General features: G+C 36.9%; 1 protein-coding gene across 3 annotated transcripts; it reads right to left on the bottom strand.

The window, feature by feature from the left end:
* Positions 1-438: 438 nt before the first annotated feature.
* LOC117217048 (vacuolar protein sorting-associated protein 13D) lies at positions 439-15,689 on the bottom strand. Of its 3 annotated transcripts, XM_033464341.1 has the most exons (25): positions 15,486-15,689; positions 15,269-15,406; positions 14,837-15,027; positions 14,534-14,765; positions 14,259-14,455; positions 14,011-14,178; positions 13,705-13,942; positions 6,854-13,635; positions 6,604-6,760; positions 6,311-6,539; positions 6,000-6,243; positions 5,567-5,935; positions 5,312-5,500; positions 4,926-5,249; positions 4,628-4,820; positions 4,375-4,557; positions 4,085-4,315; positions 3,527-3,553; positions 3,162-3,322; positions 2,484-3,098; positions 2,245-2,427; positions 1,804-2,175; positions 1,624-1,736; positions 1,127-1,556; positions 439-1,064 (listed from the first exon to the last, which is right to left on the bottom strand). In XM_033464341.1, the coding sequence occupies exons 2-25, from the start codon at positions 15,363-15,365 to the stop codon at positions 963-965; spliced, it is 12,027 nt and encodes a 4,008-aa protein (XP_033320232.1). In that variant the 5' UTR covers positions 15,366-15,406; positions 15,486-15,689; the 3' UTR covers positions 439-962. The 3 variants fall into 3 exon arrangements, with proteins under 3 accessions (XP_033320232.1, XP_033320233.1, XP_033320234.1); XM_033464342.1 differs by lacking the exon at positions 3,527-3,553 and having other exon boundaries at positions 15,269-15,688; XM_033464343.1 differs by lacking the exons at positions 14,534-14,765; positions 14,837-15,027; positions 15,269-15,406; positions 15,486-15,689 and having other exon boundaries at positions 14,270-14,431.
* Between the last annotated feature and the right edge of the window lie 403 nt (positions 15,690-16,092).

Raw genomic sequence — 16,092 nt, 5'->3', positions numbered from 1 at the left:
ATTTTACACTCATAATATTAGAAGAAGAATATTAATACTTGGTTAGTGATATTATCATGTTACATTTTTACAACAAGCTACATAAAAAATATGTAGGCTATAGTCACAAACAGAAAATAGTCTGCAAGATATCAAACTCATTAATGTAGAAAATAAATATCCTATACTATTGTAAAAACTTTGGTTGTCGTTAACTTTCCCTTTTTTTATTCAGTAATAAGTAGATTTGCCCCAAATAGATACCTTAACTAGATCTTACACGCATATTATATATATATACACATATATATTTGGGTTGTCAACTAAGTGATTGCGGGTTTTGTCATTAGGTGGTATTGACAAAATCCGCAATCACTTAGTTGACAACCCAATATATATTTATGTATATATACTTACACATTCTATTAAAAAAAAATCTTGCATCTTTCTTAAGACTTCCTGCTGATCTCCTACTTGTACGTTAGTATATAAAATGTGTATGTATGTGTAAATGTGTGTATGTACTGTCTGTGCGATAATCAAATGTCTTCATTCAAAGAATATTGTCTGAACTGATCTTACATTTGAATCTTGTGAATGCTGGATTGCAAAAACGGTACTTTGCGTCAGTCTTACAATCAAATTAGTTTTAAGCGTAATAAGACATCATTATGTGCACTATTGGAAAAAGAGAACAAGACAAAAAGAAGAAACGAAACACACAAGAAAACCGGGAATTGACTAGCGTACGAAATATAGATTACTAACAAGAAGTTTGGATCACTTGTCTATTTTATTAATATTCAATTATTAGCTAATTTTTTACCATTTCGGAATTAATACTTTTCGAATTGAGAAACAGTTTTCGAGTTGATTAAAAATTATTAATTTTCCTATGAAAACCTCTATATTCTTGTAAACGTGTGATTCCAAACTTATGTTCGAACACAAAGTAAGAAATATTCGCGTATGGCCGTTCGCAACTATTTATAGTACTGTACATCGTCTAACATATTATCCGACGAGGAAAGAGTCAAGCTACGTTCCTCATGCATTCCTTTAGCGTAATTAATTTGCTGCGATACCTGTAACAAATTTGAAATAATATAAATGTATTAATACTAATCATGAAATTTATTATACTGACCCTTTTAGCTACTTCCTCGTTATCACATCGAACTTTAGGTCTCCTTAGGAGTTCTGGGCCGTCTATATTAACGGCTATCGTCGAATCAGATCTAGATATTAATTCAATATAATATAAAGTGACACCGTTGCTTTCTAGTTTATGCATCGGTTGGCAATATAATAAATCTGCTAGGCTGACTTCGGTTACAACTCCTTTGGTACCACCAGAAATCACACGGACTCTTTCGTTAGAAACGAGAACTCTTAGATTCTCCGTTCCACTACGTAAACACTCGTACGCCACGAATAATTCTGAATAATTATGCTCATTTATTATGTACAGAAATTCTTGGCCCTCTGCTTGTTGACGATTATAAGGTGGTAATAGACCAGCGGAACCGCTAGCCACTCGAGGAGGTCTATCACGTTTTGGTATTGTACGATGAGCACTAAATATATCACACGAAATTATAAATATTATTAATAATTATTAAATATAATTTAAAGTACACTTACCTTCTACTGGTTTCTCTTACAGCAGTGGCAGTTTCTGTGGCAAGATCTAGAACTCCTACAACAGGTTTCGTGATAGTTCCAACAACTCCTTTGCCAAACCCAGCGAAAAAGCCCTGAAATCATTTGTTACCATTTAATTAACTTGTTGCAATCAATTGTAATGAATTTTAAAAAACGTACGGGAAATCCTTCGTTTGTTGCTCCATCATAGGTTTGTTTGAAGATGCTAGTTACCCCTCCAAGTAGCCCAAAACCGAAGCCCTTTAATCCGGCTACCAAATGATCACTACTGCCTGCTGTATTAGCTCGAATTCTCTGTCTAGCTTCCTCGTGTCTTTCATCCATTATGACTCTTCCTAGTCCATCGGAAAGAGACTCTGTTACTTTGGCAGCGGAATTTGATATACCGTGTGTAACATTTTTCACTAAAGTTTTCACGCTTCCTTCGTAGATTAAACCGGAAACTCCTTCTGTGACGTCGTTTACAAAGCCTAGAGGATTGCCTAAAAAGTCCACGGATCCTAATATTACTGCAGCTTGCCATTTTAATTCCTGAAATAAAATTTATTGTAACAGGGAAATGAAAGTAAATTAACAAATAAAGAATATTTACAATCGTACATCTTTGTAATGTTTTATAATGGAATGTACTAAGAATTGAGTGCTCTCAAAAGGATGCTTCTTAATAAATGGCTCCAACTCAATAGTGGCATCTTCAAACTTGATTAATGTTAAGCCTAACTGTCTTTTTATAATCTGAAGTTGACGTGGCAGTTTTGTTGTAGTGAGTACACTTAATTTTATCTGAAAAAACATATTATGTGAAATTCGATTAATTAATTTCGATTAATAAAACCAACCTGACTGGGAACGATCTTTAAAGCTCCAAAATAGTATCGTTTAGCATGTGCAGCAGATACTTCGGAAATGAACCTCTGAGCCTTGAAATCGTTTTCGTCCATAGGTACCTCTAATTCCGATCTTCCCGCCCCGACAAAAGCAACTAACTTCAATATCAATTTCTCTTCCAAATGTATGCAAAGTGGTTTGATGCTCACTACCACGTGCTTGTATATTTCTGCATTCTGATTCTTCGACTTCAGTTTCTCCGCAACTACGTGTATAGCTGGTCTGTGCTCACTCTCAACTCGGGTGGATCGTGTTACATAAAGAACAGATGTACATTGTGCTTCAAACAACTGATTATCAATCTGTATATCTTCCATGCTCAAGTCTAGAGTAGTATTGATAGGAGTTTGAACCAGTTCCAAAGAGATACCAGCCAAACGAGCAAACAGTAGCTCCTCAACTGGTCTTCGAGAAACAATTGATAGTCCTAAGCCAGCTGTTAAGTTGATTTTCAATTCCAATTCTTTGGAATTGACCTTCTCTGCGTCACTATTTATCTGTGTTGGTCGGTGGCTGATTGCAATATGCGACCAATCACGTTCTTCCAGTAAAGCGAACGTTTTCTTCTGCAAAAGAAAGTGAGAAAGTGAGTATTGGTATCATTAAGATACTTGTTCCAGTATTCATACCCTTTCTTTGATATCTAACACTTGGAGCACTCTTGTTGGGCCATCAGTAGTTACCGTAACAGATAAAAAGCCAGATCCTGGCCTTAGCTTCTGTCGACCAACACGCTGTTCAATTGGGGGAGGATTGGTGTGCATTTGAGGGCCTAATACTGCTTCACTCCCTAAAAAGACATATAGAAACTGCATGTAATGAACATTTCTGCGCAGATCGAGTAGCTGTATAAAGAATTTGAAGTTGAAATATTATTTCATGCATTTTATTATTGATGAACTTAGCGTTAATGAAATAAAAAAACAAGCGACAGTTTAAACGCTTAAGATAGTTATAATTCTGACTTTAATGTATGCTCCGAATCTATACGTACACATTTGCCAACGGGCGACACTGCCGCCTGCAACATTATCATTATGAGTTTAAGATTCACAAAAATAATATAATTCAGAGAATAAACGGGGAAAACAGCTGGAAATTCCAAATTAATTGAATGTAAGAGAAACAAACGTTGATTTGTAACTATACATTTACAGCCACTTTGCTTAAACCGAGGTACTTAGTAACATTCCACTTTAGTTTTAGTGATAAACATAATAGATGAAACATCCTTTTAATCAAATGATATCTCAATTTACGTGGCATAATAATAGCGATTCAATAAGCAAGTGAAATCTATAGCAAATAAAATAGAAGAATGTATGGTAATGAATAGAACAAAATTTGTGTATAAAATGGATTGCAAAAGCAAAATACTTTTACTGTTTTACAATTCTACAATTTTTCCAAAGTTTTTACAATTTTAACTGTACATTCTATTCTGAATATAAAACGTTTACATAAGAATGACAAAACAATTAATAAAAACACCCCTGACTAAGGAATAATACAAGGAATAATACAATAATTCAATAACCATAATATTTCAAACCTTCGTGTAATCCCATGAATCCATCTTTCGACTGTACACACATATTCTTATGTGCACAACATAATCGTCCATCATCGGTGAATCGCCAAGTTTGTGTGGATCTCCTTCGGGGATCAGGTTTCCTTAAAGCAAGAGCACAATAGGTGAATGGTTGAGGTGCAGTGCCTGCTATATCCAACACTAACACTGTTTCTGGAGCCCTTGAATGTTTATCTCTGGGTGGACTAGATCCTATTCATAAAAAATCATTTTAAGGTATAAGATTAACAAAAACATTTCTTTTAGGGTACCTTCGTGTTGCAATTGACCATCTCCAGTCATTCTCCATAACTGAGATCTAGCACCATATTGCTTTCTCCTCAAAGCAACCCATCCACCAGGACCGGCTTCTAAGACTAGTCTTTGTGTTTCAACATCTAGGGGGTCTAGACCACCCTCTCCAGTCCCGAGATCACAGTCATTTTTAAAAGTACCTGTTTTCAAGAAATAATGAGATCCATAAAAGAAGAATGATTTAATATCATACAGAAAAAGGTGAATTACCCGTGAAGGCAATGTAGATGAAGTTCTCATAAGTTAAAACCCTGCCCTCTCCAAGTACATTCAAATCGTATGTAGCTGTCACACCTCCAGGTGCAGTAAGAACTAAAGCAGCAGCCTGGATGGATTCATCCAATGCATATGGGACAGAGGAGTGTGGTCTGACTGTCCATTGCAAGTTATCGTGCACGGTAACCTACAAAAATACTCTTGAAAATAATTTCGAATTAATTCAGTTAAGGGGTATAACTTATGAACGGTGCTTGAAGCGTATTTGGTACAGAATGTCTTGGTTAATCACCTGATTCACTACCAATGGCACCTCTGAAAAATTGTCCACTCTTATAGGTGGTGGCATAGTATCTGCATCAGTAAACACTATAAAGTATGTGCTCTCTTGCAACACCACGTCTACTCGAAGAAAATACATCTTTCCTGTTGAATCTCTGATGTTAATTGTCAATGAGTAATTGTCATCCAGTCTGATACCACCTGACCACATGCAATTTCTAACATCCACATTACGAACACATAGGAGTAAATCTTTGTCAAGACGTGGCCAATGAAATGCCATATGGCAATTGGACATGATTTTAATATATGTGGATTGAGCATCTGGATGACTCTGAAAGTGAGAAACAATGAAAAACTATTGTATATCACAATAAATTTCTTGTTATTACTTACAATTGTTGTGGTGAAACATTTCTGGGCTAATTCTAGGGTAGAACTTGATTTATTGTGCAGTTGATATCTAGGAGATAATGTGACTACAGTTGTAGCTCTGTATTTCCCTCTAGCTATCCTAGTAGCGACACTAATTAGATATACTATGTCAGGCCTGCCATCACGAAGAGATATTCTAAGACGATGTACCTGAAGATATAAAAATCAATTTGAATATTTTTTATATTTGATGATATTTATTTAATATTTACGGACTTGTATTCCGGGTTGCAAATGAAAATGTTGAGACCACTGTGGAATTCCCTGGGGATGCACTGAAGTACCGATTCTCACTGACAGAGTTCTGCTAGCTTCTTCATCACTAAAAGAAAATAACAAAGGAGCTACCATCCTGGCTTTTTCGTTTTCTTCAAATTGTCCGGCTGCCTCTATCCCAACTCCTTCTTGTCTGAACACCAGTGGTAGACCAGTTTTATTTATAATCCAATATGGTGCAGTAATGTTAATATGTATAGCAGAGCCTTTCTCTATGTTAACAGCCGCGTGGAGATATAATATTCTTCCACAAGAATCTGTCAGCCGTAGACGAGCAGTGAAAGAGTTGGTATTTGGTGGCAACAACATCTATATGAAGTAGATCTTAAATATCAATAAGACATTGAAAAATTAATAAAGAAGGTTTATTTACCGTGCCTGATCCAGAGTATCCGTCTAACTGTACTGTAATTTCTAGCTGCTCTTCGACATTTACAGTATGTAAATCCGCACTGTCACCGGGTAGAATTCTACCATTTTCTGTGCTAATCTCATATAACAATTCGTGAGGCAATAGATTGGTTAATGTGAGAGGAGCCATCACTGTTATAGTGTGTGCTGGTAGCATTTGACTCATATCCAATGGATAATTATCCCTCATCACTGCTACGCTCATTCTACAAAACAGATTGATTTAAAAACGTATATTGAATCATTCATTTCCGTGTATAATTCGGGACGTACCTAAATATATTGTTGTGATTAGCTCTACAAGTGATACGATTTTCTATAACTTCTAATGGTTTCTTAACTATGGTCCAATCTATTGTTTCTGTACAGTATTGAAACAAATTGTTCAAGTTGATAGGTTTTAAGCACATTTGTACCCCGGTGTGCGTTAGGGGAATCGATATTGTGGATTGGGCAGGTACTTGAAGAATTCTGTCACTAGTAGATGAAGTTAAAAGCTGGTCTAAAAGAAAAGGATATGAAAATTGGAATTCAATAATTAACTTCATTTCATATAAGCAACTTACATCCGTATTGATTCAAGGTTTTTTCCATCTTGATTTCCACTGTGTGTTTTAATTTATTGGATATTTGTAAAGCTGATCTAACAGTTACTAATTTTCTAGCTGATCCTTCTAATTCGACAGCAAATACTATTCTAGCTTTCGGCGTTAGTATCTGAAACTAAAAGTAATCATTTAAATATAGGAAGGTATAAATGAGCTCCAGTCAAAATAAATAATCTTAAGCGATGAAATAAAAATGAATTTTACATACCAGTGTTGTATCTATCTGTATATCAGTAACATTTGCACTAGCATGACGAAAATATATCCCAACACGATCGACAGTGACAGGATCTACAGGTCTCCACCCATCTACCAATACTGTAATCTGATGTCTCCTGACAGTATGCGTGGCATGATGTCTCAATTTACCTCTTCCTTCAAAAGTAAATGGAACAGTGTCACCTGGAAGAACTTCAAGCCATGTATCATCCTTCTGAAAGTCATTTTGGGCTTTAAAATTCTGTCCCACATTCTTGGTATCGTCCGCAGTAGCAATAATCGTTTTGAACCACAATTTACAACCAGTTTCATTCCTTAATGCAAAAGGAATGAAAGGCATTCGACGTCGATATCCTTGCCCATTGCTTGCCTTAGTCATATTAACTTCCTTACTGGAAGTAGAGTAGAAATCCTGCATCCAGTTGTTCTTAACCAACTCTATCAACTCTATTAGCGTTGAAGTTATGTTAACATCAACAGAATCTTGGGAGTTAACAGACATCTGCAGCCTCTTTGCATTGAAAGAATTAGTTAACATCTGCTCCCATTGAACGGTAGCACACCATGGTTCGATGAAGGGCTCCCAGCCACTGAGAACTCTATTATAATAATCAATGCTGAAAGTAGTAGATACTATACCAGGTCCCACGCGTTCTTGTCTCAAATTAAGATCTTGTAAGGAAATCTCCAGTAATGGTACATCAGCGTCTCTACAGTCATCTATAATGCATATTCTTGCACATGATGTTTGAATTTCAAAAGTGCGAAAAACGGACTCGTTGTTTGTACTGGTGTCTGAATTAGGTACTGCATGTTGAGTTAACCACAAAGCTGCTTCATCCAATTGCCCATTACAGAGATCCAAAGCAGCTCTACAGTCAGCATCTGTAAATCCCAGGGCTGTCAATTTTTGTACTTGCCTCTCGGTGGGTGTCAATGCTTCACTGGAGCGTTGTTTAGCTACTAGAGTCTGTTTTGGTAGAGAACTGAGCATTCTAGAGAACATAGTCACATCATGGTAACTTAATCTTACGCACAGAGGTTGCAATTGTATTTCAAGACATTTATCTACTGTCAAATCCAAACTGGCTCCAACTGGATCTATTATAGATAATGCAGTCTCTTCTTCTAGCCCTAAGACACAGGAAAAGAGTTCGCAATGGGACAGGTTACAAGAAAGAGGCTTTTCACCTTCTTGAGGGGCAGATCTATAAGAAAGAACAGCTGTGTTTTTCAGAATAACGGCGTTCGTATCGCGAATCGATGTATCCTCTACAATAACTAATTCTGAATCAGTGATATTAATCTTTAATTCGAATGGTATTGCAGACAAAGCATTACTGTCGTTTTCTTGGTTGTTTTCGGTGATTATCTGAGCAGTTCCAATGGGTCCTGGTTCTACAGAATTCAAAATTAGGAAATCTCTTACAGCCTCCCACCAGTCTAGTATAGCAGTTAAGCGCATGCTGTGGACCAAAATAGTCGTGGCCGCGTTTGCTTTACGCCTTCTATGATGAACCTCAGCCTGGACGCGATTTTCATTATTTGAATTTCTCAGAGGCTGTAAAATACTTGTGAAAACATTAGATTGTTTGTTAGCAGGCTCATCCTGAAATCTCATGTCCATAATTAGTATTTCCTGGGATACTAAATCAATATCCTGTGATCCATCACTCAATGAATCTAATGTCAATCTGGATTTTATAAAATTAATACAAGCTAATGCTGCAATATTATGATTTGGATGCAGCTTAACAGTAACATTTACCAATTCTAGCGTTATGCACGATTTTTTCCAGATTTTCCCCTTGTTATCCATGCTAACTATGGAATACTCAACAGTTTCATTCAGATCTTGCATGAATTGTCGCAAGTCATCCAAATTTTCGCCGATATTGTAAGAAAGTAAACCTCGAATCAACATATACTGAGCAGGGTCCAAAGCACAATCCATTGTGGATAGCGTTCCATGAATGCTCAAATCTGGAATTTCTCTACTAATATAGGTGTCCAAGTTTCTTTCGATACGTAATTTCAAATGGCACATTTCAGTGAGCAAGGATGATCCAAGTTTCTTGATATAAAAACCACCAACAAGCAGATTATCCATATTGCCATCCTGATCATTATCACACTTAATCCGTTTAGCTGCATAGACGTCCATATTAACAAGTTCAAGGAACATTATGTCCAGCATGCATTTATCTATCACTTCTGAAGTTTCGAATCGATTATGTGCGGTGAGCTCTCCCAGATCCAGCAATAACATTTCATCTGATCTAGAACTAACTGGCAATAGGATTACTGGTGCACCTGCTTCTAATTCTAAAGATAATCTTATGCTTCTCCTGTTAGTATCGATTATAGCGCCAACACCAGCTCTCAGATTAGCCATAATGGTCCAAAGTTGAGAAAAATGGCCAATGAACGCTTGAAGTTCTGCCACAAATCTTTGAGTGTGTACATAATGGACAGCAGACATCTCTAGTTTTAATTGGGCATCATAAGGTCGTTTTTCAGAATCAATATAGCTGGAATACTGAAAATTCAGAGCTTTCCGCCCAGATGAAAGGAACCTCTCTCTATAAAATCTTCCATGCGGTGTTAGGTCTAGCAAAGACATCGATCCCAAGGATCCTGACACCTTCGTCTTCCCATTTGCTTTCAAAATGTGCATGTTTGCATTAGATACATTGGCTTTAGCAATTTCCCTCTCAGATTGTATCAAAACCAGCGTTAAAGATCTAACTTCTATCCCAGTTTCTGATCGTAGAGGTAGATTATCCGCCTTGTCCAATTGATCTGTGCCAGTGGACGTTTGATGCATTGTAACTTTAGGACTGCTTCCTGAGGGACCAGCAAACCCAAAGAAATCAAATACCACCATCCAGGATTCGACATTAATGACCAAATCCAAACAATTAAAATCCACTGTGACAAGTTTCTGATGAAATTGATTTTTCGTTGGCAGATCACAATCTGGTTCTGTTATGGTAATGCTCATTAGTACCAGATTCTCTTCACTGGTTGATGCACCAGGAGACGGAGGTGGAGTATTTGGCGTGTTTGCCAAAGAAACTGGTTTTCTGCGCCAGTGAGCAGGAATTGTCCCATATAAGGTATCAGTTTCTAATCTGTCGGGTAAACTTCCTCGCCCAAATTCGCTTCTAATTTGTTGTACAAAGGCAAAATCAGGACAAGACTTAGAGACACCAGCTAAAAGTTTGGCACGAGTCGGAGCTGACGATTGCATCATGTATCTATGCCTGGAGCCAATAGGACAAAGAAGGTCCTCCATCAAAAGGGATCGTAGAGCAACTTGAATAGTGGATTCATTTTTTTGCAATTTCTCATATTTGGCCACAAAATCCCTCATGGACAATTCAACTAATGGCTGTTCCAAAAGTCCCTGTTTGAGTTCTATACCTAGAGTAGGCAGTTCGAATAAAACTTTGATGGAGAGATCAAGTTTATCAGAATAATTTGATGCTTTGCTCATTGCTTGAGACTTCTGAACAACGGGTACAGATACTGGCATGGAGAAAAGTCTATTAGTAGTGTCTAATAACTGTTCATATTGTTCTCGAGATAGGGAGACTTTCAGTGGTGTCATTACAACTCCATGGACTTGGACAATAGGACTACTGAAAAATTCATTGTCGAGAAAGAAATTCGGGCTTTGTGCTAACGCATTCTCTTTTTCAACCACGACTTTTAATACAGTATCATGCAAAATTGGCTTGCCTGATTCTTTACAACAGTATATTTCTTCGGCTCTTAGAGGGAGATTACTATGAACTTGTCCCACGTTGGCAGATATCTCCAAAGAGTACAAATTCATTTCCCTAACTTCTAGAGTTAATTTGTGCTTCGCCATGGAACCTTGATGAGGTTCGTGTTGCAAGGACATAGTGCCAAGATGTGCGACGAAAACTTGTCTACTGTGAGACGAACGCGGAATTACCAAAACAGGACTATCCAACAGGATATCTAATTTCAAAGACAAACTTCCTGAATTTTCCAAATCCACAGACAAACTTGGTAAACGTCTACGAGGTGGAATGGACCAGTCCTCTGCGTTTACTAAGCCTATGGCCATGTCTGTGGCAGCTGCGCTGATCTGCCGTGCAAGCTTACTCAAATACTGTTTAAACTCGTCAGCACAAGAACGTAACTCTGACAATAAATGAGGAGCGTGGGTATACCAAACACTACCAATACGAATTGTTAGATCTATTAAGGTTTCCATTCCATCCTGCTGTTGTGCACAAGGTTTGGTACATCGATTGGCGGAAAATCTTAAAGCTTCTGGCTGATTAGGCAGACCAGGAAAATATTCTAATGGATGTTGAGATGGATCAGCTATTGGGTCTCTTCCAACACTGACGATTCTTTGGTGCGTTTTACCGGTTGGTGTTTGATCCAAGATTTGTAAACCTCCAAGTGAACCAGAGATAGAAGCGTTTACTGCCAAAGTAGCTTGTATGCGAGCGTCACACATCGTAGCTGTGGCGATTTTCTGACCAACCAAGTGATTATCCTGTATCACTGCCCTTAAGAGAAGCACATTCAGTCTATGAAAATCAAAGGTTACTTCTGTCCTGGTAGAAACTTTTGGCTCCATAGTTTGACTTGAAAGGGATTCTTGTCTCTCAATGTATCCTGGTTTTATCTTCCTTTGAGAAGGGAATATCCTTTTAAAGAATCCCATTAGTTCTACAATGGTCTCCTGATTAGCAATAATATCCAAGTTGTTGAACTGAATATTGGCTACTCTCAAAATCTCTAATGTATCATATACTAAAGTTAATTCAACTACTATCAAAGCTTCAGAATCCATTTTCTCCAATTCGATTAAAGAATTATTCCTGGGTGATTGCGGATTCTTCGCTTTGCTTGCTAGATTAGACAAAGCATTGGTCAAAGCAACTGGAGAAGTCAATCTCCTTGGCATATTGGAATCGGGAGAACCAGGAGAGACTGGGGAAACAGGAGATGTTGGTTCCGAATCTCTTAAGCTCCCAGAAATACTGTCCATCCCTACGTGTTTGTGACTGGCTACTAATAATTCAAAATCCGGACCAAATTCCTGAAGAGCATCAACGAGAAGCAAACCATGGACAGATAGGGAAACATTGATATCTGCAGACCTTTTGCTAAAACCGGCTCGGACTCCAGAGACCTGAAGTTCAGCAACACTACGGCCTCTAGATTGCAACTCGAAAGTCATCTGATCAATAATGAATTGAACCATAACTGCGTGGCTTAAAGATTTGTCTAGGCTCTCTTCTTTCTTAGGACTCTCTGGTTCTATACTGATTACATCAGCCTGAGAAATTCCTGTGGATTTCGAGAAGCTAGATAATAAATTATACATCAGTCTAATTGCCTCCACCTTCTGTTCATTAACATGAACCACCAGTCTTGGCAGATTCCCAGATACAGTCACGGATGGCAAATTCGGATCAGAGGAAGCAAACACTCTTCGTTCAATTTGCAAGGATATGTTGAAACGTTCCAGAACGTGCAAGCTAGACATCCCCCTGGTTCGTATGTGTTTCCAATTGTCCTTCACTTTCCCTACGAGAATCTGCAAATCCACCAGATCGATAGTATAGTGGTCGTACAGTTTCTGATGCAATGCTGTCTCAGAAATGGTCGGGAAGTCTTGTATGGAACCATTTTCTTGACTTCCAGGCGGTGTCGAACAAGGTGTCTCGAATCTTTCATCTTCATCGTCGCTATTTAGTTCAGGAGAGTTCGATTTAATGATTACTTCGTTATTTTGTACGTTATTCGACAAGTGGAGCTTTCCGAAATCTACAACAACCACCGCAGCATTGGAATCGGTAAAATTCTCAACTAGTAGAATCTGTGGTGCTGATATATTGAACTGCAAATCCCAGGATGAGCGATATACCAAATCTCCATCTAAAATCTGTTCCCAGTTCTTGATGAGTTGTCTTCGAGTTCGTCGCTTCATTGCTTGAAACCTTTGATTGGTCGATGATCTATGTGGTTTGCACATGAAGTCTATAAGCCAATGTATCACTGTAGGGTTGTAAACTACATCTAATGACTTTGAATTCACTTGCAGCAAATGATCAGCATTTAAGTGCAATGGTCTTTTTTCGTAAGTCATTTCAAAGAGTTGTTGAGGTAATTGATTGGTTAACTTTTCTGAAGAACCACGTACTCTAGAGGTTATTGTGGGAATTATTTGAGGCTGCACCAAAATCGGGAATGTGGAATTCTCTGTGAGATAATCGTGAAGATACAAGGCTCCCAAACTGATAAAGAATTTGTGAGATCCATATCTGGGTCTCGAATCGTAACTCAAGTTTACTCGTTCGAACTGTAGCTCTATAACCGCTTTCGTATTCTTGCCATCATTCTTCATTGTACAAAGGGAAAAAGCGCCTTTAGATAAAGCAAAATTGAACTGTCCAAACACAGTATCTCGACGTAACAAGGTGTCATCATCTATAGTGTCTGCCAAAACATCCAAAAGCTCTCCATCAAATGTAGAGGATGTACTTTGAGTGTTCGTGTTTGAACTCTTTGAATACCAGCCCCACCACTGTGGAAACCACTGCTCCAACATTCCTCTAGGTTGTGGTACATTTACATCAGAATTTTGAGGTAGTTTTGGAGGTTTAACTCTATACATTGCTACTTCTCTCAGTACTCTCAATTCATCGAAACTTCGTTCCTGTTCTATCTTTTCTTTTAACTGTTTGATATCTGGAGGTAAGATACTAGTTGGTGTTCCTATAAAGTGACACTGATGAGTATCAAGAAGCAATGAAATGGTAGGTTCCCATAATTTTTCTTAAATACCTAGCAATTTAATGTAACTCTCTACATATAAAATGTTCTCATTGCCTCTTTGAAGGATATCTTTCCATGATGGTTTAGGTTTCAGAGCATCTTTTCCGAGGTGACACCTTGCTGCATACTTCCACCATTCCCTTGGAGCAGCAGACACACTAAGCAATGGACGGCAACATCTCTGTTGCTTACGACGTTCTATATCTTTCAATTCTCTTATACATTTAACTATTTGATCATATTGTACCTAACAGAAAGTCACTTGCAATATAAGGACTTTAAATAGTGAAATCAGATATATAGTCTTAAACTTACATCTGTGAGACATAATGGGACATCATCTAATAAAAGATCAACAACCATTCTAGGTTTATTCGTAGATCTCAACGGTCGTTCAGACCTATCTCTCTTGATATGAGCTCTTGCATTAACAGGTAATAAGATGTGGTTCTTTATTATATTGTTTGACTCGCTCATGGCAATCTGAGAATGAAATTAATTTCAAAATTATTGGCTAAATTATTTTAATTAATTGAACTAGGTATATAAAAAACAATATATACAGCTAAATCACCGAGATTAAGAGACCCAAGAAATTCATCTTTTTTCATGTGATTCCAATAAATGGAAAGCCTGTCAAGTTCCATGAGCTTGAAAGAAGCATCTGTGAGATTCCAGGACGTAGAACCAGGTATCCAACTAGCATCACAACTTTGTGCAGTTAGAGCTCCTATAGTTACACCAAGTGTAACACCAGTACCTATTAATCAAAATTATTTTCCAGTAATATATTTACCATTACTTTATTTATCTTACTAAATAAGAAAACTTTTTTCACCATCTGACAATGTCACACCATCTTCATATCTTATGTGAACATCCTTAATATTGAGCTGTAAATTTTCAATAATATTTGTGATCAAGGAGGTGCCATAATTTACCCAGGAACTGTAACTGGTGGCATAATAACCAGGATCTCGTTCTGTATCTGTTCTCCATCTTGCTTCTAATGAATCTAGTCGACTCAACTTATATTCTAAAATTGCCTGTTCTTCTGTTTCACTATCAAACTATGAATACAATTATCTATAAACATATAGAACTGGAAATATACACTGCAGAGAAATCACAGATCATATACCTCATCCAAACTGATTGGCCCAGCTACCAAATAAAGTTGCTCTATCACTATGACCCATGAAGCTGTTCTTATTTGACGAACAGGTACTTGTAATCTTACTTTACCAATAAATCCTGCCTTTATTTCCACTGGTAATCCAATATGACGCAAAGCCTCTTTCTTTAATGGCAAATTCTCTAATTCAACTTCACCTAAAATAAGATATTTTCATTTTACTATTAAACTTCATTGAGTGAATACTATTAAATTTCAATGTACGCTTAAGGAGATTTGGTTTGAAACTAAATAATCCTATCTAACAAGCAGTGATATAATGTACAACTAATTCTAAATTTTTAAATAATATAAGGGAAGTAGTATCAGCGAGGTATTTCAATAAAAGTAAATTCTTATATTACATGAATACAATTAAGAAAGAAAACATAACCTTACCAGAGAGTAAGGCGATACTTAGTTGATCAGTATTTAAATTTTCCACGTATTTCCCGAGATAATTATTTAACACCCAGGCAACGAGTCCTTCCAACATTTTGAAGGATTGTAAAGTTCCTTAACAGCTACAAGGATCAACTTATATACAAAAGCAGGCATAAGTATATTCTGTATAGGTTATATTCGTCGAAGTTTCGTTCAGATTTTCGAAACTCACGATGTAATAGCGATTGTGGATCGTACGATCGGCGAGATATAGCTCTGCTCGAGCAAAAGTAACATTTTTTACATCAAAATACTATTTCTTTTATTACGAAAGCCACGAGATCTCCCGTTAACAATACAGATCACATCAAAGAAGCTTCATCGATCGTGAACACCATCGTGCCGAATGTACAATTTCGACATCACGTTAAGAACTTTGAAACTTGCGATTATTTATAACGAAACGCAACTTTTTTTCTGCAAAATTCTGATCAAATTGCGAACTATGTAGGAGGGGGAACAACGTTACGTATATTATTAGTAGAATGTATAAATGTTTAAGCGATTATAGGTAATTTAAATACCAAATATATATTAAATATTTATAGTAAACTACTCGTTATACCGTTCAGAAGATAAAGAACATACAAATATAAATTTGTATACATGAAATTGTATTTGTATACGTTAAATACATTACATCCATAGCTTAATTTTTTAACTTTATTAAAATCATTCATTAAGATCATTAAAAATGTTAATGGAAGAACCATTAATTGTACTAATGAAAATTGAACATATTTGTTTATACAGAATTGAAAAAATAATTTTTATGCAAC

This window comes from Bombus bifarius, unplaced genomic scaffold (assembly GCF_011952205.1).
Source record: "Bombus bifarius isolate JDL3187 unplaced genomic scaffold, Bbif_JDL3187 scf7180000007974, whole genome shotgun sequence".
NCBI classification, from domain to species: Eukaryota; Metazoa; Arthropoda; class Insecta; order Hymenoptera; family Apidae; genus Bombus; species Bombus bifarius.
The sequence above is the reverse complement of the archived record's forward strand: the minus strand, read 5'-3'. Positions and strand labels throughout refer to the sequence as shown.